A 26,714-nucleotide genomic window follows, 5' to 3' on the forward strand; every position below is an offset into this window, starting at 1 on the left:
ACAGAGTCATCACACTCTGGTGCAGAGGAAGAAAGGGAGCAGGCCAAGTGTAAAAGGGGCCAAACACGTGGGGCAGACCCCCTAAATAACAACCTGTTCTCATAACTCAGTGTGTGAGACCAGCACTAATACCTCTGAGGAAAATGTCCCCATGATCTAATTACCTTCCATATAGTGCCACACTGGGAACCAAGACACCTCAGGGCTGCTGCACTGGGAACCAAGCTTCCAGCACCTGAACCCTTGGGAGGCACATATCCAGTCACAGCCAGCTGTCTTCACATGGCTGTTCTGCTCCCTGTGACTTCTTGGCTTTGACAGCTTTGCTATCTCTATTAACCGGTATTTGAAAATTTCTGGGTGACAAGAGAGTCTATTACTCATAGTGGGGGCCTCTGGGACCAAATCTGAGTTTATGATAACAAGGTAAGCCCAGTGGGGGACAGCCAGTCACATAGAAAGGTCACCATGTGGTGGGGGTGGGGTGGGGTTCAGTTAGTACTTCAGGAAGGAGAGGTAGGCCAGAGATTGGGTCCCACTGCAAGACAATTAAAACAATCGCGTCTCCCTGATGAATTCCAACAAAGCTCAGGACACTGAAACCACGGTGAGCTTCCCTGGTTGGTGTACACATCAGTGTCCTGGGGAGATGATGCATCCTGAAGACATGGAGGCTTTCGAACCCTCTGGGACCTCAAGCCAAGTGTCTCTTCTTGTGACCTGTCCCAGTTTGTGTCCTAACCTTGTCCTAACACATGAAGACAAAGCTCCACTCAGCTCCCCCAGCAGGCTCTACATACCTTGCTGAGTCTGCTCTTCTCACTTCCTCTGTCCTCTGGTCCGTCAAGGTCTGTGAAACTCAAAGAGAAGTTTCCCTCTGTGACCATGGATCCAGTGAAATCCTTGGGAAAAGCAGAAGGAGTGTCAATGGTTGACTTTTGTTGTTTCTGCCCAACATGAATTCAAAGGCTCCAGGTCACAGTCTCAGCTGAAACAAATGTAAAAAGAAAGCAAAATAGATGGAATATCAGTCTTTAGGAATTTAGATTCCTGAGAGAGAGGCCAGTTCAGAGAGAGCCCAGCTCACTGGCCAGATAGGGAGTGTCCAATCACAGAGCAGAAGGGGACATGGAGTCAGCAGTGTCCCTGAGAAGAAAGGAAAGAATATCTACGAAGACATGGGAGCTAGAGGTTGAGAGTGGAGAGAACCAGAGAGAAGCAAGGTGCAGGGACTCCCAGTCTCGGGTGGCCTGAGGTGGGAGCACAGTAAGAGGTGAGAACTGGGGTCCAGGCAGATTCAATTCTGTCCCTTTGGCAGGTGGCTTTTCGGAGATTGGAGGACATGGCCATGCAAGGGACACAAGAATGACTCAGGCAGGGAATAAGGAGGATCAGAGCTGGGTTGGCCAGTGTGCTTTGGACATTCCAAGAGCAGGTGGCCCCACCTGGCCTAAGTGGCACTGGGCTTTGGAGAGGAATTCCAAGTGTCCTGCTGCGCCACATCCTTCCCCTGAGGCTGGCATCTGGGTAGGGAGCCTCTTTCATGTGTCCTGCTTATAGCGCGGGGAGCCCTCCTCCCTGACACGTGGACACACAGCATCTTGGTGGGATGGGCAGGTCGTCTGGGGTGGGCCTGGGACCTGCGTTTCTCACACTCCAGGGTAAGGCGGAGGCTGTTGGTCTGGGGAACTAGCAACCACCCCACAGCCTCCATCCTTGGTCTGTGTCCATCTGTCCTCCCAGGATGCCATCTGGTCATCTCCCATCCTCCAGGACCCCTCCGGGCCCTGCCGAGCCCCTCTCCACAGCATGAGCCTACACCCTGGCTCAGCCAGGGGGACTTTTTGCAGCTGGGGAACTAGCTTGCTCCTGCCACCCATGCCAGTGGGCCTCGCCTGGTCAGCTTACAGGGTTCTGGCGTCACTGCAGAATTCCCTGCTCCCCAAGTTTCACATGTGACGGTGATTCCTGTCCTTTTGTTTTTTTTTCTTTTTCTTTTTCATACTGGGAAGAACCCAGAGGTGCTTGACCACTGAGCTACGTCCCCAGCCTTTTATTTTTAATTTTGAGACAGGGTCTGCTCAGCTGCCCAGGCTGGGCTTGAACTTGTGATCCTCCTTCCTCAGCTTCCCAGGTAGGTGGGATCACAGGAGTGTGCCACCACACCAGCTTAGATCAGTCTTTAGAAGAATCTATGGTCTGGGATGATAGTTTTCCGCAGAGGGGATTTTCTTTTTCCTCTGGTAAGTTCCACCTGTGACAGAGATGTGACACTTCTCTGGGCAGCTCTAGGACCCTCAGAGGTGCAGTCTTCATCCCTCCGAGTGTGGCACTTCAGGGTGGCAGCCAGGTCACTAGATCACGCTGGCTCCCCATCTCAGGAGCAGCACAGCTCTCTTGCATGGAACTACAGTCCTCCCCTGTGGCTGATTCCTCAGTAGGTCTCTGATGGACAAGTTACTGGGATACAGTTGAGACAGGGAGTCCTTCCTCATTAGCATATCATCTTAGTCTGTGGGAGTGTGTCTGGCACAGCCATCACTGGTCACAGAAGGAACAGCCCAGCCACTGCTTGCTCAGTGCTCAGTGGCCCAGCAGGCAGCTAACCCTCTGGACGTCTTGCATAGTGACTTTCATCTCACTCAGCTTCTTTGTATCTGCTAAGGGGAAGGCTGGCTTAACTCCCTAGGTCAGGGAGCAGGGTGCTGTCCCCTGGTGGGAGACTCCTTCCGTGTCCCTGCCTTCCTGTTTGGTCACTCTGAGCACCATCCCATTCATCAGTCACAGTGAGATCCCTCCTGGCTTTCCTGGCCACTCCCTCTCCCTCCCTTGGGCTCCTCAATAGCTGTGTCCTGGCTCACTCAGCCCGTCCATGCCCACACTCCTGGGGAGTGTTAGTCCCTATCACTGCTGTAACCGGTGACCACACAGCTGGTCCTGCAGCTCTGTGGTCAGGAGTCCTCCCTGGGCTGAGGTCAAGGTGTGGGCAGGCTGCGTTCCTCCTCAGGCTCTGGGGAGACCCTGTCTGCCTTTTCCGGTTTCCAGGGGTGTCTGCATTCATTGGCTGGTGGCCCTTCCTCAGTTCTTCCTCAGTCCTCAGAAACGGCAGTGCAGCTGCTCAGGTCTCTCTCTGACCTTGACCTTTCACCTCTGGTGAAAACAGAATAATGTCCCCACTTCCACATCTATTAGCCTGCCCCGGGCAGGGCTGGAGATGGGTCCCTAGCCACCTCCTGACCCCCAGTGCTCTCTCCACAGATGGCATCCTGTCCTTCTTGAAGAACAACAAGCCAGATGACGCCCTGTGCGTGCTGGGCCTCACGCTGTCTGACCTGTACCCGCGCGAGACCTGGAGCTTCACCTTCAGCAAGTTCCTGCCGGGGCATGGTGAGTGGGGCCCGCACTTTCCACCTGAGGGAGCCTGGCAGCTCGGAGCGTCGTGCACGTGCTCTCGCTCCTGGGCAGGCTGAGGCACGGTGGGAGAGCTGCGTGACCGCGAGCCCCCACGTTTCCGCTCCTCCTGGGCAGGAGGTGGCTTGGCTGCTGCCCCAGGGCCGGCCTTCACAGGGGCAAGCCGGCAGGGCAGGGTCCCCCGGGACTGGCTCATCCTCAGGCCGTGGCTGGGCCACAAGAGAGGATGGGTGCTTTCACTCTGGGCTCCCTGAATCCGAGGCTGCCCACTGAGTCCCCTTGTCCTTCCCTCTCCCCAGATGTGGGCGTCTGCAGCTTCGCCCGGTTCTCAGGGGAATTCTCGCAGGTGGGGCCCAGTGCCCTTGATCCAGCTCTGCTTGAGGTGGCAGCAAATGGCCCCGAGACCCCTCTCCGGGACGGAGGCAGGAGCCAGTGCTTCAGCGCCCTGGGGGTGGTACAGTGCTGCAAGGTGGGCATGGGGGACAGGGAGAGGTGGGCGGCTGGGCAGCTGTGGATGTGGATCTGGCCGAGCCTTCTGCCTGGCCAGTTATATTGTCTAGTTCTCCCCAGGAAGAGACGATCCCTCACTTTGCAGAGTGAGGAAGTTGAGGCTCAGACGCCAAGTGTTTTGCCAAAGGCCAGGCAGCAGTGAAGTGGCAGGGTTGGGATCTGACCCAGTGTTGGCCTGGTTCCCAAGTCCCCGTGCTGTGCGGCTCCCCCAGAGCCCTCAAAGGGGAAGGTGCCCTTGGACCATCTGCCAGCCGTCTGTCCTCACCCAGGGGTCGGGAGTCTGTGGGTAGAGGGCAAGGTTGTGAGGCAAGGCTGGTGGCCTTCCCCCTCAGGTCACATGCCACGAGCTCTGTCACCTCCTGGGCCTGGGGAACTGCCGCTGGCTCCGCTGCCTCATGCAAGGTGCGCTCAGCCTGGATGAGGCCCTGAGGCGGCCCCTGGACCTCTGCCCCATCTGCCTGCAGAAGCTGCAGCACATCCTGGGTTTCCGGCTCGCTGACAGGTACAAGGTGAGCTCTGCCCTGGTTCCCGACTTGGCCCCATGGAAGCCGCACACAGGCAAAGGACCTTGCTGTGTCCTGATCCTCCAGGACCTCACAGCTCTCCTTGGCAGCAGATCGAGTCCTTAGCTGGTACCTAACAAGTGGCAGCACCCTGTGATTGGCGATGGGCCAGGTCATTGATCCTGGAAGGAAGAGGGAACCAGACCAACCCAGTCCAGGACAGGAGCGGCTGCCTCTGGCAGCGCTGGGAAGGGGATGCTGCCCTCTGCTGGCAGCACATGGCATGGCCACGGAGCAGGGTCCCTTTTCTTACTCCCATGGGAAGATTTGTTTGCTTACTCTCTTAATTTCTTTTTAAATCCATCTTTGACTTAAAACAAACTTTCAATGGAGGCACAGATCTATCAATTTGAAACCCAAAACTTGTCAGACTCGTGGGTTCTGGGGAGCCCCTTCCTCACGTAGGTTTCTGGCAGTGAAGTGGCTCTCAGCCTGCCCTGGTGTCACAATTCCCTGGCGGGGTGGGGGTCTCACCTGGACGCATTGAACGGGCTCCTGTGATGCTGGGGGCCTGAGGTAGAGACCAGGCCCTGGGAGCAGAGGGACAGCCCTCTGGGTGTCTGTCCTTCCCTAGTGGGGAGGGCAGGAGCCTGTGTCGCTGCAGAACAGGGCAGCTGGCATGACTGTCAGCTTGTGGAGGCACCCTGCGTGGGCCAGCTGCCCTGTCACGGGGGCACAGGCAAAGGCTTGGTTGGCAGCGGCTCTCGTCCTGGGGAGGCTGTGAACGGGAATTCAGGGCAGCTCTGACTGGAGGACTGTGATTTCTCGGTTTCCGTCCTTCATTTGGGGTCTCACTCAACTTCACCCAATTGAGGGGGGGGTGTTCAGCAGACCCTGGGTCATCTCCGGGGTCTGAGGTGGTGGGTGCAGCCTCTCTTCCCATGGTGCTCCCTGAAATGGTTGGGCCCTTGGGGGCAGCCAATCCCCCCTGAGGACAGGGCTCAGGACCTGGTGGGCCAGTGACGGTAGTAGGCGGGAGCTACGCGGAAGGTTTGCCACATGTCCTGGGGTGGCCCAAGGACTTGGTAAGAGCCGTGGAGCTGACCCAGGGCCAGTGTCTCTGCTCAGAGAAAAAGCCACGCTTTGTGGTGATGGCCAGTGTCCACTGATGGCTGATCAGCGCTGGAAAGTGCTGCCTGTTGTCCCATCCTGTGGACACGGTGCACAGAGGGGACCTCAGAAGCACAGGTAACGGTGAGCCACGGTGAAACATGTAGGGAGTGGAGCGTTTTGAGAATTCCTTTTGCCTTAAAATTTTCTAGCTTTAATTACGAGCTTTGGAGTTGACCTCTGAGGAAAGGTTGGCTTAGCAAGAGGTGCCCAGTTCCTGAAAAGTGAACAGCAGGTTCCTGTGACCTGGAACGTCTGGCCCTGGCACAGCCTGGACTCCAGCCCTCAGGAGTGCTGGGCGTTAGGGCCCTGGTGGCACCAGATTGCCACCGGCCTCAGGGTGACTGAAGACAGCTGGGTCCTCAGGCAGCTCGCTGGCCAGACAAGCACCCGAACAGAGAGCACTCAGCCTGTTTCTCCCTCCCAGAGACTCCACGCCTGGACGCAGGCAGCAGCGGGCTCGTGGCCCTGCCCGGAAGCTGGAGAGCCGTCTGTCTCGGAGGACACCCCGCCCTTCAGCGCAGACTCTGGCATGTGCTGTGAGAGCGACTCCGAGCCCGTCACCAGCCCGTCAGAGCCCCTCACGCCTGATGCATGGAGTCATGCCTTCCCTGAGGGGCCTGAGGATGGGCAGAGCTCCCTGGTGGCCTCGGAGGCTCTGCCGAAGCTGGGGGGCTCTGTGGAGGCCATCGAGGAGCACAGACGGTGGCTGGCCACGTGCATCCAGGCCCTGGAACGGGACGTGGCCGAGGAGGAGCTGGTGCAGGTGGACAGGGCGGTGGATGCCCTGGACCGGTGGGAGATGTTCACAGGGCAGCTCCCGGTGACCAGGCAAGACCTGCCCTGTGGCAGGGACAATGCAGGGCTGTGCAAGGCCCTGGGGGACAAGCTCTCCTCCCTGAGGCGGCGGCTGAGCACACACAGAGTCTCCAGGGCCGAGTCTTCCCCCTGCCGCTGGGACGGGGAGAGTTAGTGCGGCAAGATGGCCCGTCCAGTGCAGGAAGGTCAGCGCCTGGCATCTTTCCCGGATGCCAACTGATCACGGCCGCCAGTCAGGGGCACGGCGGGTCCTCGGAAGTTGAGGAGGCTGCTTCTGGCTGGCTCCTTGGGTCCCTGTGCCCGCCTGCTCACCCCAAAGCACAGCCTGGTCGCAGGGCACTGGTGGCGGAGCAGCCCGCAGTCTGGGGAGCGCCTCTGCCCCCTCTCGGGGCTCCACCCCGACGGAGGGCCAGGGGGGCTGAGCTTGCCTTCTGCCTGCAGGCCGGGTTTTGGGCCTGCTGCTTATTTCCAGCCGGAGCTTGAAGAGTTATCCAGGCAGGTGGTGACCCTGGGACTTGGGCTGTGCTGCTAACTGGGTCCCGGGGTCCCCTCGAAGTGGAGGCCGTGGGGTTTTGTTTCGTTTTGGTCCTGAGCTTCAGAATGTGCCCACTGGGTGCCTTTTGGGCCTCACACTGCGGAAGGCAGGTGTCTAAGCTGCAGGTTTCGGGGTGGAGGGTGGAGCCGCCTCATTCCTGAGGTCGCCTGCTGTCACTCGTGGTGAAAACAAACTCCAGCGCCATTCTCGGCACCGTTTTCTGACCAAGGTGGCTGTGCTGTCGGTGGCACCAGGCCACCGTGGTGCCCGCGCTGCTGCCAGCAGGGTGCAGCTCTCGTCTTCAGGGGCGTCTTTGTGCTGGGTTCTATCCATTCCTGAGGGATAGGACGCCGTCCACCCGTGCGCCCTCTGTCTCCCTCTCCTCTTTTTTCCATCCCAGGGATTGAACCCAAGGGTGCTTAACCACTGAGCCACTTCCCCAGCTCCATTTAATTTGCGTCATGGCCTCACCAAGTTGCTTAGGGCCTCACTAAGCTGCTGAGGCTGGCCTGAAATCTGTGATCCTCCTGCCTCAGCCTCCGGAGCTCTGGGATTACAGGGGTGCACCACCGCACCCGGCTTCCCTTTACTTTTGCATCTCGTATTTCAAAGCTCTTTATGTGCACGCTCATTTGATTATTTCCTCCCCAAAGTGACCTTTTTACCACTATCAAATGTCCCGGCCTGAGAGACAGCAGGATCCTGCAGAGTGAAGCAGGGTCCCAGCTTTTCTCCTCTGGAAAGAGGCAAGAACAGGGCAGCTTAGACAGTTTTGGGGGCTCTGAGAAAACAATCCAAAATACAAATATAGACCTAGAGGGGGTCCATGTGGGTGAGGAGCTCTGAAGCTGCCTTGTGGCTGTGACCCACAGGCACCAGAGGGCAGGTCCCAGGCCCCCCAGAATGGACAGGGTTGAGTTGAGGCCATCTGAACCGGGAAGCAAAGACACACCTCTGAAGCAGTACTGGCACCCTCCCCAGCCCCCAGGCCGTCTGGCTGCCCCACGCAGGTGTCCCACGGTCCAGGACGTCCTCGCGATGAGATGAAGGGACTCGTGCTACTGGCTCCCGCTGCTGCGCATGTCTGTGGCAGGGCGTGTCCCCCCGGCGCTGGGAGCCCTCATGAGGCCCAGGCTCCCTTGGCAGGTGCCTCCCCCGGTGGGCAGTCACTGAGGCCATGCAGGTTCCTGGGAGGGACACACGCCACCTCTGGATGGAGCGTGGCAAGGTTCAGGAAGAGCGTGTCAGATGGCAGATGGCACTGTGGCTGTTGTGAGACGCTGGCCCCAGTCTGTGTTGGTGGCCCGGGTTTCACCATCATGCCTGCCACGCAGGCTTACCTGTCTGAGGTGACTCTGCAAGAGGCGGAAGATTCAGTGGAGGTGACCACACAGCAGGTGTGGACTGCGGGTGGGAGGCCATCAGGGTGTGCGCACCAGGGTGGGGTTCGCCCCACATCCTCAGCCCCCACCTGTCCCTGGCCTTTGGCTCTCAACTCATGAGTCCCAAGAGGGCACGTGGAGGCGCGAGGGAGCAAACCACTAAAAACAGAACCTTACCAGAGGCTTTTTAAAGATGGATGTCAGGAGAACGTTTCGAAAAGGCGGCTGCTTCTGCCGTGTTTCCTTCCCCACATGCTGGCCCAGATGCTGCCCTTGACAGGTGAAGGTAATCGGGAGAGTCACCATGGGAGGAGGGTCAAGGAGAGGAGGAGCCAAGTGGCGGCTCACAAGCCTTCCTCACCTGGAGCTGGAGATGGACTCGGCTGTGCACTGCCATGTTTAGATGAGGGTCTGCAGCTCCAGGGGCCGCGGTGCCCAGAACGTAAAAGAAATGTGCAAAGTTGACCTCGCTGCTTCCGCACCAGGTCCGTCCGGAGCCCCTGGGATGCGTGAGGACAGGTTGACAGAGCCCTTCCAAGAGCCTGGCACGTCTCGGTCAAGCTGGAGGAGCTTGAGGGGAACTAAAGGCGTTCAGGGTCATGACACGTCGCCTGTGTCACTAGGACGCGGAGCCCTGGCTCCATATGTACCTCTCCAGGCTCAGGGTCATGACCTGTCACTTCCATGGCTAGAACATCTAGGCCCAGGCTCCACACGCAGGTCCCCAGGCTTTGACCAGGGGCAAGCTGGCGGGGACCTAGATAGAGGCGGCAGATCCCTCTTTCTACCCAAAGCCCAGACTCGCCATCCAAGGAGGGAGAAGCATTTCGCTCCTGCCCACCGTAGGAACCCTCAGGGGGCAGGAGAGCTAGTGCAGCTCTGCACCCCATTTCCAGGCAGGGTCTGAAGGGGGATGCTGCCCTGTGAGTCAGCCCATGGACATCTGGTACAGACCTGTGATGACAGAAATCTCCAAAGGGCTTGAAACACAAACCGTGCGGCTTAGTCAAGAAACTAGTGGCAAGGCTGTGTTCAAATTGAGATTCCTCCAAGGTCAAAGGGGATGCTAGAACATTCCAGGGATGTGCCCACACACAGAAGGTCCACACACAATGCTCTCCAGACCCAAGGGACAGGGACAGCCAGGCCTCAGAGGGATCGGTCGCTGGACCCAAGTCCACTCGGGAAACCCCCCATCTCTGATGTCCCCTCTGAGGACCAGGGGGTGTTGCAGACCCATCACCCCCAATTCTCTAAACAACGGTGGCAGGTGTCATTGTTGACATCTGCTCTGGGGCTGTGGAGGCTGAGACGCAGCTTGGCGACGCGCCCAAGCCTCAGGGGTGATGGAGCCGAGTTCAGGCTGCCCCAGTGGGGCCTCTGCCATCTCCCATGTTCCACAGGCTCCTGAGGGAAGGGAGCGAACTGGATGTGTCTGAGCAGGAAGCAGAGCAGGCTTGGCACAGGCGTCGGGAGGCTCGCCCCAGCCCTGAGCTGGTTCCTGAGATCACCAGGCTGCTCCCAGGGAACACGGGTGGGTGGCTGCTGCTCTTAGGGGCCCATGCTGACCACAATGGGGCTGGGGCTGTGCTCTGTGCACTTGCTCCTAGAAAGAGGGCGAGTCCCCAGCAGGGATGCTGCCACCCAGTGGACGGAGCGGCGGGGTTTCCTGAGGAGGTGCCCAGATCTGCAGGACGGAGGCTGCCTTCCTGGCGCAGCTCCACCAGGCTGGGGGACACAGGTGCTGTCCTGGGGAGAGGCCAGAACAGAGTGGCTCCCAGAACTGGGGTCTCCTGTGAGCCCATGAGCCTGATCCTGAAGGGGCAGGAAACACAGAGGGACCTTAGAACACAGGCTGTCGAAAACACACTGCCGAGGAACAGAGAGGAGAGCCCCCTGCCTCACTGCAAAGGAGCCCAGCTTTTGAAGCCTTCTAGAATGAATGCAAACGGCCGGTGGGAATGGCTGACTGTCCTTTCCTCTCCCAGTCTCACCTCGATCCACAAGAACCCAAAACAACAGGTTTATTTTTGAGCTTAGCTTCTTGGTGAGAGGAAAACAAAAACAAGCTTCAGTCGGGGGTTGACTTAAAAAAGTAAATTCTCAGAAATATCTAGGCGTTCCTGGGCTTCCAGTCAATCCCCACCGGGCACTCCAGTGACGGTCAGAGGCAACCTGAACACGCACCGACGCGCTGGCGAGCTGCCTACAAGCACTCGCTCCACCAGGGCCCGAAGGCAAGCCGTCCACCCTCAGACTCTCCCAGATGACCCCAGCTCCACATGAACCAGGGGTGAGAGCGGCCAGGGCCCACGAGCAAGGCCACCCCACATGCCACCACCTGGGCCTGTGCGTGAGCACTGCACGCGTCTGACAGGGGCCAGCCTCTGCACCTGGGCTCTGCTCGCTCCTCCGCCGGCCGCGATGTCCCAGCCCTCACGCCTGCGCTGTCTCGCGTGTGTCCCTCCCAGGCCGCTTCCTGGTGGAGGGTCTTTCCTCCACATGCGCCTGGTTTTCTGGTTGGAGCAGATGCCACTTGTGGCAGAGGTGACGTGTCTGCCCCCTTGGCCCCCAGGCCCTAAGTGCACCTTCTGTTTCTTTACGGACTTTACCTCCATCTGTGAGTCTGTTTCTGGGCCCGTCAGCAGCTTGTGGTCAGCAGCTCACAAGGACCAGGACTCCTGGGCATGTGCACACGCACCCACTGCCACGCACAGCAGCTCGGCTCCACTTGGAAGCTGGCTCCTCAGGTGGCCTTTAGGGAGCAGGAAAGTGGCTTCCTGTCTCTTCCAGCACCCGCCTAGAGGAAGGCCATGATGCTGACCACTCCCGGCTGCACTGGCCGCTTCCACCTGAGGAACAGTTTCTTGTGGTCAGTGGGCCGCTGGGCCCTCAGTGCCGAGGCCAGTCAGGTGGGGTTGTGGAGCTTCCTGCTGTCAGCCCATCAGTGCTGACGCTCACGGAGGAGCGTGGCCTCCTGGGTCAGGCCTCTGGCCCGGCTTTGTTAAACAGGGAGTCCCAGAGTCCAGGGAAACACAGACCTTGTCAAAGGGGCCCCTGGGAAGAGGGGACAGTGTGTGAGGGACCCCGTGTAGAGAAAACACACTTTCCCTGGGGACATGATGGGCAGGGGTGTGGAAGGGTCCTCCAAGTGGACAGGAGGAGAGGAGTCAGCGGGAACAAACATGGAAAGATTTGCTTTTCTGAATGAGAGCAGGCCTGGGGGTGACCTGAGGCATTTCCCTTCGTGTCCACTGGGGGCTCCACGGGTCCCTCTAGCGGATGGCCAGGGCAGGGTGGTGGCATCCAGTCAGGCACCGTCCAGCTCTGAAGGGACAGAATGAAGCCCGCTGGGCTGGTGTGGCCAGTGGTCTAACTGCCCAGAGTTCCCTCCTCATTCCTGCTGCTGTGTCTGCCTTCCCGTCACATCTCCCTGAAGCAGCCACTTCCCACGGGGCTCTCGAGAGTCATGGGTCCCCAGCAGGAGTGGTGCTTGCACAAGGCAGAGGAGGGTCCCAGGAGGAGCCCCCAGCCCTGGCTGCAGTACCCGCCTGTGACAGGCTCCGTGTGGTGACGGCTCTGCCTGCCCACAGGGCGCTGTTCTCACCTCCAGTCCAAGTGGAAGCCCACCCACATTCAGGAGTCTGCACTGAGATCACAAGCGACTGACACACAGAATGTGTTCTGCATTATTCAGATTTTCTAGAATGCTTCCATATTACATCTTGTCCTCAATAAATGCTGTAAGGTCAAATTAGAAGTGTAACTGAAAATGGAAGAAGCCATCATTTCAACTCAGTCAGTACCTCCTTCCTGTTTGGAACACGAGGCTCCCATTGGAGTCTCTGCGAGGTGGCCATTCTTCCTTGTGGGGCACTTTTTCGTGCAAGGCACTGCTTGTGGAAGCAAGCTGGCCCCTGTTCAAGGCCTCCTCTGAGACGCTGCTGCTGTGCTGGTGTGGACCGGCTGGAGCCCTGGCCACGTGTCCCCATACTCACCCACACATCGAGCACCTTCAGTCACTCCGCTGCAGGTTTTAGAAAGATCTGTTGACCTGGTCACTTCATCAATGCTCACGTTTCCGTATTTTTGAGAGCCAGGATTGAGGCTTTTGATGTGATTTAACAAAAAGGGGAGGCTAGTGTGGCCGGGGACCTCATGAGCTTACGCTCTTGTCACCTGTAGCATTTTCCGCCTTGGCCCTGCTGGCCCAACACTGTCCTGCTGACTTCTCTTATTTCACCCACACCTACAGGTCTGTGCTTGTGACGGTCATTAAGCTGAAAAACGACTGACTCTTGCTGAATAAACACCGGGTAGGACGGGAGGCTCTGGTCCAGGGCGTGATGAAGAAGAGCCAGGGTGGTCCGCACCCAGGGGAGAAGTGGGCAGAGCAAAGGAGACGCAGGACAGGGGCTGGGCCGGAGCTGTGCCCCGGGGCATCCACTTACCTCACTTTCCTGTTGTGCACCTGACACGCGCACTCTGTCCACCTCGAGGCCCACGGGAGACCTCTGCTTCTGGAGGGGCGCCAGCCCAGAGGTGGAGATTTAGCCTGCGAACACAGCGCTGCACCTGCGCTCTAGGATCCGCCCCCAGGGGCACTGTTCTGCTCTGACGCAGTGGGTGGGTGGTCACATTCAGGGGTGTGCTGTCTGGCAGTGGCCTGTGTGGTGGGACCTGGCGCTCTGATGGGAGGTGACACACCAGGAAGACAAATGTCATTTAAGGAAACTTTTAATAGATTCATCAAAGTCACATCTACAAATCACGTTAACTAAGCACCACGGCTGTGAAATACACACAGCCTGTGGCAGCGCAGCGGCCCCGTCTGGCAGATCTGGTGCACAGCAGGGCTTCCCAGGGAGGAGCCCGAGGCAGAGTAGCTCGCTCTCTCATTACGAGACTCCTGACAGGCTCCCTGCTGTTTTGTCATGAATGCCTAGGTGCTGAAGCTAAATGCCACCCCCCGTCACCTTCCAGCTGGCTGCTCCCTGTGGGCAACAAGCTGGGCACCAAGAAGGTGGGCTCGGGACTAAGTGGTGCTGAACGGGGTCTGGGGGCTTAACACTGAACCTCCTGGCTACACTGGGGCCCAGAGAGTAACAGCCAACTGACTTCACTTAGTTCTGATGGGGTTCAGAAGGACATTTAGGATGGACACGCAGGTCCAGAGGTGATTCCCCAAGGACCTCATGAAAACCTACCTGAAGTCTCTCCTGACAAGGCCTGCTGAGCCCCGCCATGGAGTGCAGGTGAATGGGGTGCCTGCTGCACGCACGGCTCACCACCCTTCACCTACCCACAGGAGTGGCGGCTTCTGGCTGCCAACGTGCAGGTGAATCTGGAAAAACTATCAGTCCAACAGCTGGAGTGAGCGGGAGCCACAAGGACTGCCTGCTAGCCTGACACTCAGGTGCAAGTCGCTTCCATTTTTGACATCTGAGCTGCTAAGCACACCTGAGGTTCCTTAGCGAGAATGGCACCAAACACACGCGGAGAACTGCTCATTTGCAAGGCCTTCCTGTGGTCACACCTGTGACAGAAAACCCACCTTCCTCCCAAGGCAGGCTGCTGGCCACAGCCAGGGGAAGGTGGGTGGAGAGCAGTTCTCACAGTGCTAATCATGGTTCCTTAAGCCCAGAAGGAACCTCAAGTCTGTGTACTTTTGTGGCCCTCAAGCCCGGCTCTCATCTTCATCTCCTGGGACAGCAGGAATCCATATATATGATGTTTGAACCTGAGCAGCCTTGGGCGGGGTCCAAGTGCCTCCTCCAGCCACCTGGCCAGTCCAGGGCCCAGTGTGTGCCTTGTGGGCATCCCTCTGGAAAGTTTCTGCTTTTCCCACTTGTGGTCAGTTCCAGACACCTGGCCACACACAGACAATGGCATTGAGCAACACCCCCTAGTCCTCTTTCTAGAAATCTGCTTGTTTGGTCAAGAAACAAATAGTGGGAGAGCTAGTTACAGCAGAGTCCTGAGCACAGGAAAGCTCTGGTCATGAACCGCGCTGATGACTGCAGGGCGTTCACCTTGGCCAGGGGTCGCCCAGGGGGCTCCACCACAACACCCCCACTGTGCCATCTCTGGGGCTTCTCTGGTCAGTCGCCAGGTCCCTGCCCTTGGGGCTTCCAGATGCTTGCATAGCAGGGCGTCTCACTTTCACAGGTGAGGGTCTTTAGTTACATGCTCCCTTTACACGCCTCAAAGTTGTGCTCCACAGGTTTCAGTTCAGAGCGATTTTTATGGCTGCTTCCCTACATGCCAGACTTGGGATGTGGAAATAATACTGATTAATAAATAGTGAACCTTCAAATGGAATTAGGACTGGAGTTATTTGCTCTGAACTTCTGGAATTAAAAAATTGTTTTGAATGCTGAGTAATATTTTATATTTGGCAAAAAAACTTAGAATTTATTTTAACAAATTCCAGAGACTGAAGGTGCTCGGGTCTTCAAGGCAAACCCTGCCAGCAAAGGCTACCACAGGTGCGGATGGAAGCATGAGAGGCTGGCCCTGGGCCACTGTCCCTAACAGGTGCCCCTAACTTGGAGCATGATTGGTAATGTGTCCTGGGACCTCTAAGTTAGTCACAACTAATCGGCATGTTTCAACATTATTTTTTGATCCTGGAGTTTAAATACTCTGACCAATTTTTCTTTTGTCAAAGAAGTAGAAAAATCACAAGAATAAGAATTCTACAGCTCTCTATAAATTTTGAGCTATGACTCAAAATCTTTGAAACAATTTCTCTACAAAGGAAAGAGTTAAAATATATATTTCATTTAAAAACCGACACATGCTCTTTTGTGTAAACAGTATAACTATGAGGAGGAAGTCTTATTTTGAGGAAGTTTATTGTTACATTTTTGCAATAATAGATGAGGCACGAATACCTCCCGCTTCTCCAACATTGCAATTAAAAAAGACAACAGTCAAGGGTAACAGTGAAATTAAAATAAAAAAATACAAAAGCATAAGGTTTTGGAGACAAAAAGGACTACAATCTATGTGTAGAAAAGTTGTAAATGATTTCAGTTTAGCCTTGCAAACAGTTATCTCCTTCTCCAACGACAACACTTCACAGAGTCCAGCGGAGGGGTATCCTTAAAGACGCCCTAACCCACCCCATCAACAAGTGGAAGCTGTCCAGGCTCAGCCGGCCGGGCCTCTGACAGAGTATGTGGCCAGAGGCTGAGCTGGGCGACCCTGGCCTCTGGCTACCCACTGCTTTCTGTTCAGGCCTGTCCTATCACTCACACGTGTCCAGGATTGAAAGTGACAGGCACACACGCTGATTGCTGGAAGGGAAGAGCTCTCACTGCTGAGACTGGCCACAGTGATGCCACTGTTACCCCAGTCGCTGTGGCATCAGCCCCGAGCGCCAGGGAGAGCACCCAACGTCGTGGAGAATGGCTTGCTCCCGTCTGGGCTCTCGATCCTAACAGACGTGAGGCACACAGAAAACTGGGCAGGCAAGGAAAGCAACCTGTGCCATGAACCACGCCCCTCTTCACTGTGCCCAACTGAAGATGTGACCTGAGTCATCCTGATGAGCCCTGCCAAGGCTGCTCATCTTGTCTACATAAGGCCATCAGCACTATGTGACACCTGGGTCACATCCCGTCAGCTTTGAAGAGTTACAGGAAACAGCACAAAAACAGCAACTACTTCTTTTGGGCCAAAGGAAAGGGACAAAACCCAGCAGACTTGGACACAGACCCTCGAGCACTGTGAGGGAGAGTCCCATGTTGTCTCATAAGTGAAGTGTGGTGGTAACAGGACGATTCAAGCAGGCTTTTCCTGCCTCTCTGGTTTAGCATCTGCCACGAGATTCATATTATCTGGTTGTTGAAATGAGCCAAGCATGAGGCAAAAGGGACACCACAGTCAGGAGCAGTGTGGCGTCAGGACAGGGCTCTCAGATGTTAGTAAACCACAGTGACACTGGTGCCACTTTTACTTGTGTTTTAAGTGCCAAGAAAAGCTGTCCACCCCACCCCTGATGCTCAGAGGGGCGGTGTGGAGTGCAAGGCGTTCTGAACACAGCGAGTCCCTGGAGGTACCTTAGGTGTACCAGCCCGTCAACACCGCACTTCCCCTGGGCGAGTGGGCAGGCTGAGGGCACCTGCTGCTCTCTTGAGCAGGAACAGAAGCAAGAGGCCTGGCAGGACTGAGGTGGAAAGAAGCCACTGCCCAAAGGCTCTGGCAGGTAGGCAGAAATCTGGCCATCTGCAGAAGCCAGATTTCTCTGGGGTCTGCGGGCTACATGAAGGCCAGCTGACAGAACCCCCGAGCAGCTGTGGCAGGAACAAAGGCTGCAGCAGTATCCTTGCCAGCTTCCGGAAGCCCAGAAGGAGAAGATCCCTGTTATTTCCCAAAGAAGGAAACTCCACATGCCGGCAACTGTTGGGTCAGAAGATGACTTGCAAGTAAGATGGAGAAGCCATCTGCAAGGCCACTTGGTTTATGTGTCTTTGTGCCATTAGGTGGGGAGGGAAGGGCAAGAAGTAAAAAGCACCACTGTGTGCATGTGGACAGAGTGACAGCTGTGGCTCAGGCTACCCCTGCTCCACGCTGCTGCTGGGGCATTAAGGCAGGTCCATGGCTCTCAACCTCGTCCTCCACGGAGGGGAGCAGAGACCTTGGCACAAGTCTTAAAGGCAGTGTGTTCACCTGGGAAGTGGCACTCAGACCCTGAGCCAGAGCTGCAGGGCCAGCTCAGGCACTCTGTGCCCAGCAGCCCTGGCACGCATCGCTACAAGCTACCGCGAGGCAAAGCTTTTGGGTTAGTCTGTCTCGGTGAAGACTCAGAGGTTAGAGAGAAAAGCCATCTGCAAGGCCAGCTGGTTTTTGTGTTTTAGTCATTAAAGAGAGAATGTGTGTGCACACACCATCCTCGATTAAATTGTGTCAGGAAAGGAATACAGTTCCTGTAAAAAGAGGGCTGTGTTATTAGGTATTGCAGATTAACACCAAAGTGAGCACTTGGATTTTCAGTAGTTTCACTAGTCCCCAAATCAGTAGCTAACATGGAGTTCCCACGTCCTCTTGCCTAGAGCTCGTGGCTGGGCTGGAGCCCAGCATTCTTGAGCCAGGTATATGACAGCATGGGTCTGAGAAGCCCTGCAGGACCACACAGGCCACAAGTGCCAAGGGCCACACAGGCTGCCTCAGAAAGGCACAGGGGGCTTCCTCTCACTGCAGCATGATGTCCTTCAGGTTCTCCTGCAGGATCGTGTCCTTCACAGCGTGGAACACGAAGCGGATGTTCTCGGTGTCTATGGCGGTGGTGAAGTGGTGGAACAGTGGCTTGCTGCGGTTTCGTCTCTTTCTATCAAAACACTGGACCAGGTAGCGCTGGACGTCCTCCAGTCGGTGAGGGTCACCCTTGAAATCTGGGAAGTGCTTCTTGATGCTGACCGTCTTCACCTTCTCCACCAGGAGGTCCATCTTATTAAGGAAAAGAATTATGGAGACATTGAAGAAGAGCTTGTTGTTGACGATGGTCTCAAAGATGTTCATCGACTCCACCAGCCGGTTGGTGCGCCTGTCCTCCATGAGGACCTGGTCGTATTCGCTAGAGGACACCATGAACAGGATGGACGTGATCCCATCAAAGCACTGGAACCACTTTTGGCGCTGAGAACGCTGGCCGCCCACATCCACCATCTTAAAAGGGATTTTTTTAATAACGAAGTCATGTTCCACAATCCCCTTGGTGGCCTTCCGGGCCAGCAAGATGTCTTGCTTACTAGGGAAGTAGTTCTGTAAAATACAGGATGAGGGAGACATTCAGGAGAAAATAAGAACAAAAACATGTCAAAAGGAAAAGGTGGAGGGAAAGTGACGCTGACTTTGCAATGAGTTTAACCAAAAAACCAGAAGCAGATTTCATTTACAGAGTTATGCATTTACTGAGAAACAAAGTGAAGTGACTGAGTGCCTCATTTCAAAATGAATGGGGGCTCATCAATTTGAGGAGGAACGATCAGAATTCCTACTGCCAGGACCCAGAAAATCTCATTCTGTTTCCTCTCTGGAAGAAAGTGAATATATATATATTTTTTTCTGTATCATAGATACTTTTTATTTTTCTAACTTCCAGAGCATAAATATTCTAAAACCTTACTATGAAATAATTTAATTTAGGTTTTACAATAGTATTTAAATGAAATCAGCAGTATATGTAATACATTCTTCCTAGAAAACTTTGTTCTGGGTGCTGGGATGGAGGGCAGGGCAGTGCCTGTGCTCAGCCCATGCTGTCCCACTGAACCACGAAAGTCTTCAGCTCCACAAAGGCAATAATGTGGCCACTTAAATCATGGTGGTCCTGCACTGTGACAAGCCCTTCAGTGACTTGGGCACACAGCCACCCTCACAGCTAGCCCAGAACTGGGTGGGAGGTGAATGGGCCTAGACCTGGAGGCTAACTGCAGTTCACAGGGGATGGGACATGGAAGTCCAGACTAAGACCCTATAGGCTGGGTGACCAGTTACTTCAATCAATAAATCAAGAGGCCCAGTGGCTTGGGAGGCTGAGGCAGGAGGATCTTGAGTTCAAAGCCAGCCTCAGCAAACGAGAGGCGCTAAGCAACTCAGTGAGACCCTGTCTCTAAATAAAATACAAAATAGAGCCCGGATGTGGCTCAGTGGTTGAGTGCCCCTGAGTTCAATCCCTGACACCCCGCCCCACCCCAAATAAATAAATAAAGGTAAAAAAAGGGTGAAGAAACATAGATTAAAAGAAATTTAAGTGACATCAACTGATTGTGATGTGTGGATCATATTAGGATATTGATTCAAACTGTTCAAAGAAACCCACCAAGAAAACCTTAGGGAGATGACTGAGAAAAATCTCAGGACTGATTGGAGACTGGTTGACAGGAATTATTGCTCATGTTTTGGGAGCACAATGGCATCATACTTATGGTTTTTAGAGGCGTTCTCCAAAGGACAGGCCCACGCGAGAGCATGACATTACAGTGCTGTCACAGGAACTGGTTAGGAGGAGCAGACCCACAGGCTCAGCCAGGGCCTGTGTTGCTCGTTTTGGTCCCAAGCGTTTTCCAGTCCTGGGCTGCAGATTCCTGGGGGTGGTCACTCACCAGCTGGCCAATCCGGTCCAGGTTATCCAGGAAGTACTTCACTGATTCACCCTGTCACAGAGAAAAACATGCACAGCTCAGTCTTAATGGAGGAGCCCCGACTGGCAAATGAAAGGACTGAACAGGCAACAGCAGGGATACTTCACTGTGCAAACAGGAAAGCAAAGTAAAAAAGGCAAAGAGTGTACATGTGATTTTTAAAATTAAAAACACAAAATTAACATTAAAAACATACAATTTTTAAAATAATGCAGTTTCTCTAGCCCCAATCCCAAGATTTGAATTCTGTTTTCCCCTCTACATGCTGGCGATTGGCAGCGATTGGATGCTTGCCTGCTCCAGGCCACACACCAGTGGGGGACAGGAGCTTAGTTCTGTCTGCTTCTGACAAACTTGGCCCAAGAGACCCTGGACATTGTTTCTTAAGACAGTTAAAAACCCTGAAGAGAAGGGGCAGTTTTTCCAGTTTCTAGAAGCATTCCATATGATTTCGCCACTTTTATGACTTGGCACACTTGTGTTTCTGAGGTGGACTGATGTGTCCTCATGGGCTGAGCCAGGTCCCACAGCAGGAGGCACACTTGAGGACACTGGCACTCACAGGGCACAAGGGGGCTCAGGGACATCCAGTGCTGGCTTCGGCTTCAGTGGGACTAATGGAGGAAGGGGCAAGTGAACAGCCTCTCTGAGGGGCTGGAGCGTTTTGTTTCGGCGTGGAGAGCCCACCAGGCCTCACTCAGAGCTGGGGGCGGAGGGGCAGGCCTGGGCTTCACACCCTGCCCTTGGGGGCTTGTGCAAGAGCGCCTGGAGGGAGTTCAGGTCACTGTGCACCTTCTCACAAAGTGTACAAGAGGCGAGGTCACCCACACACGCAGCCAGTTGACATTCTAGATGTCAACTGGAGGAAAGATCACTGGAAGGGCACCAAATGACAGCTGTGACTTCATAAGAAAAGGGGGAGGGCCGAAAGGAGCCAGCAGCTCCTGAGTTAGTTCCCTCTGCTCCTCTGTCCCGACGGCCTAAAGGAAGAAGAGTGACTTCCTTTAGTGAAGTTGGCCTCCTGCTCCAGAGTGTGAGGACGCCTCCAGAGAGCGCTTCATCTGAAGGGAGGGAAATGCACGTTTCCGGCATTGCAGCGCCGATAAGCAGTAAAGGCGAACTTCCTCCCGCTGCTTTGGGAGCACAGGCGGCTCTGAAGCGGGGAGACGCGTCCAACCCCCCACCCCGGGTGCCCAGCGCTCCACGAGGCCCCCCTTCCCCTCCCACACAAGGCCCTCCCACTGAGGAGCGAGGCTGCTCAGCCCTCTCTGCTGGCCGCTCTAGTCCGCTGGCTTTGTCTGCACATCTGCCTCCCCTGCTCAGACAGGAAACAGCTGGGCAGGGATTAGGGACAGCAGTGCACCTGATCAGGACAGCTTGCTTCCCTTCTGCCTCCTCCCGCTCCCCAGGGCCTGGAGGTGTGGAGACCCTGTACCTCACACGCCCTCTGCCACGTGTGCTGACAGTGGTGCCCACCATGCTCTCCAGGCAGGCTGAGCAGGGGCAGCAGTGCACAGCCAGGGCTGCTCCTGCCTGGTTGCACCAGAGAAGGAGGAAGCACCGGGCTGGAGGAGGGCAGACGAGCTCTCTTCACAGGGGGTCTGGCTGGTTAGGCATAGGAAAGTCACAGCAGCCGGGCGTGGTGGCACATGCCTGTAACCCCAGCAACTCGGGAGGCTGAGGCAAGAGATTGATGGTGAGTTTGAAGTCAGTCTCAGCAGTTTAGTGAGGCCCTCAGCAACTTAGGAGACCGTGTCTCAAAATAAAAATAAGAAGGACTGGGGATGTAGCTCAGTGGTAAAGTTTCCCTGGGTCCAGCCTCCAGTACCTAAAGAAATAAGTAAAACAGGCCGTAGCAATGAAACCACAGCCGCCACTGTTCTTGCCACCAGGAGATAGGAAGACCTGGGTGCTAGAGTTTTTCCCAGAAGATGCAGATGTGAAATGAAAGTGCCTCTGAGACACAGACAGAGATGAGGTAAATACCAAGATTTGGACAGTAAGGACATTCTCCCCCAGTTTAAAATTATTTTAAATATTCCTTTTGAGTTTGAAATCAAACTTATCTAACTCCTTTAAAATGTATCAGATGCCAATATAAAACGATCTTCTCTACCAGATGGTTCCTCCGCAGCTCACCGTCCAGCCTCTTTGAATGTACTGATTTGTGATCTGTGCCCTTCTGCACACTGGTGGCCTCCACCCCTAGGAAGGACGACGTAGGAGGGAGGGGTCAGGCCAGGCTGCCTCGCCGTTAGAATTGCGCCGTGGGCCACCCCGCTGTCCAGCAAGGGGCTGGAGGAGAGGAGGCAGGAAGGGAGCAGCAGTCAGCCTTGCTGAAATCAGAGCTTTGGTGACCAGCATCTGCGCTCTACTGTCCCTGCGCTGGGGCAGACCTAATTGCTTCCGGGGCAGTCATTTGCAGCAGACTTCTTAGTTCCCCAGCATCAGCTCATTAACACCAGGTTTAAAATCCCAAGGTGGTCTCAACACACAGGGGGTTTCTTCAGAGAACTAGCGTGTGGCCGCCATGGACGTTCGCATGAAGTCAGCGGCTAGCAAGTGAGCATGGGCACGCTGGGCAGACCAGCTCCCCTCAGGGGGCAGCTGAAGTAACAGCTTCACGACAGGAGAAGTCCCAAACTGGCTTCTTACTCATTTGAAAATCTAAGTCACTGAAGGTGAGTAAGAACCAAGATTCACGGATTAAACAAGAGGAGACAGTTCATCAGGTGGGGACCCTAGGCCGTGGGCGGCACTTGCTGAACCTCTCCACTTCGGGAGCCAAGCTCTGCTGTGCTGTCTCCCTGGCCTGCGGCACCCAGCCACCACGGTCTGGGCTTTGCTTCCCCTACTTATTGGTTAACTGAGGTAAAATTTGCGTAACAAATTCACCTGTTTAAAGTGAAGGCGTCAATGGCATTTGCTACCTTCTGGAAGTGGTGCACCCATCACCTCCATCTAGTTCCAAAGCATGTTCTTCATCCCAAAGGAGACCCCACGCACACAAGCAGTCACGTCCAGGTCCCTCTGCTATTCCCAGCGAAACGTGGCGGGAGGCACAGTGCGTGGCCTTCTGGGTCTGGCCACTTTTACTCAGCACAGAGTCAAGGCTCACCCCTCCAGAGAGAACCCAGGTACGAGGAGGGCGGGGCAGCTTGCCCACCCCCCCTACAGAATCCCTAGCAATGGCCCGGGAGACATAAGCCTCTTATCGCCCCAGCTGCCTGCTACCCTTCCACGTCTTGGGGAGATTCACACCAGGATTCCAGCTAGAACCCAGTGCCAAGCGCTTGGGGCTAGAGCAGAGGCATCTGCAAAAGATGCTGAACAGCACAAGCCCGACTCCATCCGTCACCTGGAGCTGCCCAGGACGCACACTGCCGTCTATCCCTGTCTGATTTCTCCCTTTCAATACATAGGCTTGTTTTTATTCTATTACAGGGGATTGAACCCAGGGCACTGAGCTATATCCCAAGAAAAACGTCCAAAAATGCTAGAAATTAAGAAGAAATCACAAAATAAATCAGAATATTTCAAAAATGATGAAAATAACAATATAAAAATTTGTGAGATGTGGTTTCTGAAATGTCAGGGGAGAAATCCGTAGCTTTAAATTCTTATGTTAGAAAAGAAAAGGATTCAAGAGTTCTGCTGCAGAGCAAAAAAAGGGAGAGTGAGTGAACCCAAGGTGAGCAGCGGAAGACCAGGCCACACCAGACCAGACCAGACCAGACCAGACCAGACCAGACCAGACCAGACCAGGCCACACCAGACCAGACCAGACCAGACCAGACCAGACCAGACCAGACCAGACCAGACCAGACCAGGCCACACCAGACCAGACCAGACCAGACCAGACCAGACCAGGCCAGACCAGACCAGACCAGACCAGACCAGGCCAGACCAGACCAGACCAGACCAGGCCAGACCAGGCCACACCAGACCAGACCAGGCCAGGCCAGACCAGGCCAGACCAGACCAGACCAGACCAGACCAGACCAGGCCAGACCAGACCAGACCATGCTAGACCAGACCAGACCAGACCAGACCAGACCAGGCCAGACCAGACCAGACCAGACCAGACCAGGCCAGACCAGACCAGACCAGACTAGACCAGACCAGACCAGGCCAGACCAGACCAGACCAGACCAGACCAAGGGGAAGAACAAGCGATGGGAACAGAACGAGGCCAAAAGTGGGCTCTGTAACAAGGTCTACAAGATGGACAGCTGCACAGCTAGAGGCCAGAGAGAAACAGAGACTCCCAGGATGGCCAGTGAAAGAGCTATCCCACTGTTCCTACAAAGGGTGGAAGGATATCAACAGCAGGTCAAGATCCACCTTAGGTTGATCGACCCGATGTCCATGAGGATTTGGACAAACTACTATTAAAAATTCAGTTTACCTAAAGGACACGCCAGGAAACAGAAATCTGAATAGAACATATTTATTGTAAAAATTGTTATAAAAGAAATCTTCAAAGGTAAACTCCAGGCCTGGATGGTTTCCCTGGTGAATTCTATCAAACACTCAAGAAAAAACACTAATCTTTTGCAAAGTTTTTCAGAAAAATCAGAGGAAGGGATAATCCCAGCTCCTTTTATGAGGCCAGCATAACCTTAACACCAAAACTGATACGAATGTTACTGAAAAAAAAATTGTACCCCAATATTCCTCTTGAATGTAGACACAATCAATAACCTTAACAAAACCTTAGCAAATCAACCCCAACAATACACAGGAAAGATAATACATAAACAAAATAGAAAACAAACACCATTTTAATGAAATAAGAAGGAACATGTAAACATTTTAATAGATGAAGCAAAAAGTACTTAAAAACTTTGACCTAAACTGGGCACAGTGGCACAAACCTGTAATCCCAGCGATTTGGGAGGCTGAGGCAGGAGGATGCCAAGTTTGAGGCCAGCCTCAGCAATTTAGTGATGCCCTAAACAGTTTAGCAAGATCCTGTCTCAAAATAAAAAAAAGAAAGGGCTGGGGATGTAGCTCAGTTAAAGTGCCCCTGGGTTAAATCCCAGTACCGTACCAAAGCAAACCAAACAAAAAACTTTTGACCTACATTCATGGTTAAAAATTCACACCAAGCGACACATAGGAAGCTTCTTAGTTTGAGGAAGGGCGTCTATGACACACCTACAGTTAACATCATAATTAATGGTGAACTTCTGAATCCTTGTACCATAACATTTGGTTGAAGGCAAGGATGCTCACATTTATAGCTTCCAGTCATCAGCGGATGGGCAGGTCTACCGTGCAGAACAGGAGACAGCAGGCAAGCAACAAACGAAACAAGGAAAAGACCTGGGGACCAGAAGCAAGGAATGAAACTGTATCTGCACATCACACAACTGTGAGTACAAAATTCCAAGGAAGGAACCTATAAAAGAGCTAACAATAGAACCATAAATGAGTTTAGCATGCTTGGCCAAGATAAATGGCCAACATGCAAAACCCAAGGACATTTTCATATACTAGTAGTAAAGCACTGGAATACAAAGTTTAAAAAGAAAGACAATTTTAGTCAGCTGGCATTACTAGTGACTTGGGAGTCTGAGGCAGGAGGATTGTAAGTTTGAGGCTAGACTGGGTAACTCTCTCAAAATAAAAAATAAAAAGGGCTGGAGATATAATGCAGTGGTAGAGCACCCCTGGGTTCAACCCCCAGTACCAAAAACAACCCCCCCAAACCATTCTATTTATAATAGCACCAAGAAACATAAAATATTTAAAATTTCTTATTTGCTATATGTTTTATATATTTTTTGAAATAGTTACAGATGCACAGGTCGTTAGAGCTTAGAGAGTTCTTGCGTACCTGTCACCTGTTTTTCCCCAATGGTTACATCTTACAGACTCAGTGCAATATCAAAACAAGGGAACTTACTGGTATAAAGTGTGCATTTTATGCACTTTCTCACCTGTATAGACTCATGGCAGTCAAGGTGAGCTATCCCCAACCACAAGGGGCTCCCTTGAGCTACAATTTACCTAGTCCCTGCCACTGCTAACCTGATTTCCACCTCTAGTTTACAGTCTGGTGTCCTATCCTTACAGTTTTGTCTTTTTCTAGACTATACTTTAAATGGAAACATAACAGCTTTTTTCAAACTGGCTTTTTCCACTAAGTGTAATGCCCTTGAGATCCTCCCAAGCTGTTGCAACTGTTAATAGTTTGTTCCCTTCTGTTGCTAAGTAGGGACTCACGGTTTGGACATACTGGTTTATTTAACTATTCACCAATCTAGAGACATTCTGGTTGTTTCCAGAGTTTAGCCAGTATAAGTAACTGCTGTTGACATTTAGGGATAGGATCTGTGTGGACATAAATTCTCATTTCTCTAGGATAAATATCCAGGAGTGGAGTGTGACTGCTGGGTCATGATAAGTGTATGTTTAGTTTTTAAACAAAACTGCCCAACTATTTCCCAGAATGGCTGTACCATTTATATCCCCACACGGCCATATATGAGGCATTTGGCTGATCAGCATCCTCACCAGCACTTGATAGTTTCACAAATTTTTATCTATTCTAAAATGTAATATGTTGGAAAGATCAATTTACATTTCCCTTAATCTGCAAATGCCAGTGATGCTGAGTGTCTTTATGTGTTTATTTGCCTCCTGTGCATTGTCTTTGGTGAAACTCTGCATATACCTTATTTTGTACTTGGACTTTTTAGATTCTAGACATGAATCCTTTGTCAGATATGTGGGTGCAAATATTCTCTCAGTCTATGGATCATCTTTTCATCTTAAGAGAATCTTTTGCAGAGCGAAAGTCTCAGAATTTGATGAAACCCAAATGTCCTTTTTTCAAAATTGATTTCTCTTTTTAAAGGGTGACACTTTAGGTGTCATGTCTAAGAACTCTAAGAACTCACCTCGCTCTAGGTCCCAGGCAGTTTCTACTACATTATCATCTCAAAGTTTTAGAGCTTCACATTTAAATCTGTGATTCAGTTTCAGTTACTTTTTGTATAGGGTATGAGATTTAAGATAGGGTTCAGCTTTTGGTCTGAAGACATCTGAACCCACCTGAGCAAGGTTTGTTCAGAGGCTGGCTCCTTTCAAGACGTGCTGTGCCCTTGTCAGAGATCAGCTGCCTGGGCTGCTCCACCCACCTGCGCATCTGCCCTTGGCCAACACCACATCCTGTGTGCTGCAGGGTTAGCGGGAGGGCTCCTCCTGAGGGATCCTTTCTTTCTTT

At 53.7% G+C, this 26,714-nt stretch overlaps 2 protein-coding genes across 2 annotated transcripts in view; one reads left to right on the forward strand and one right to left on the reverse strand.

The window, feature by feature from the left end:
- Positions 1-1,609: 1,609 nt before the first annotated feature.
- On the forward strand, positions 1,610-6,859 carry LOC124970657 (archaemetzincin-1-like). The gene is made up of 6 exons (XM_047534157.1): positions 1,610-1,661; positions 2,120-2,134; positions 3,259-3,387; positions 3,711-3,880; positions 4,254-4,430; positions 6,022-6,859. Exons 1-6 carry the CDS (start codon positions 1,610-1,612, stop codon positions 6,565-6,567), a joined length of 1,089 nt encoding a protein of 362 aa, XP_047390113.1. The 3' UTR covers positions 6,568-6,859.
- An 8,309-nt stretch (positions 6,860-15,168) lies between these two features.
- The window catches only part of LOC124970276 (guanine nucleotide-binding protein subunit alpha-12), a 90,387-nt gene continuing 78,841 nt past the window's right edge, over positions 15,169-26,714 (reverse strand). The window contains exons 3-4 of the mRNA XM_047533518.1: positions 19,442-19,492; positions 15,169-18,098 (exon numbers count right to left, since the gene is read on the reverse strand). Of these exons, the coding sequence (XP_047389474.1) occupies positions 17,529-18,098; positions 19,442-19,492 (621 nt within the window). The 3' untranslated portion in view covers positions 15,169-17,528. The remainder of the gene's footprint in view (positions 18,099-19,441; positions 19,493-26,714) is intronic.

This window comes from Sciurus carolinensis, chromosome 18 (genome assembly GCF_902686445.1).
Source record: "Sciurus carolinensis chromosome 18, mSciCar1.2, whole genome shotgun sequence".
Taxonomy (NCBI): Eukaryota; Metazoa; Chordata; class Mammalia; order Rodentia; family Sciuridae; genus Sciurus; species Sciurus carolinensis.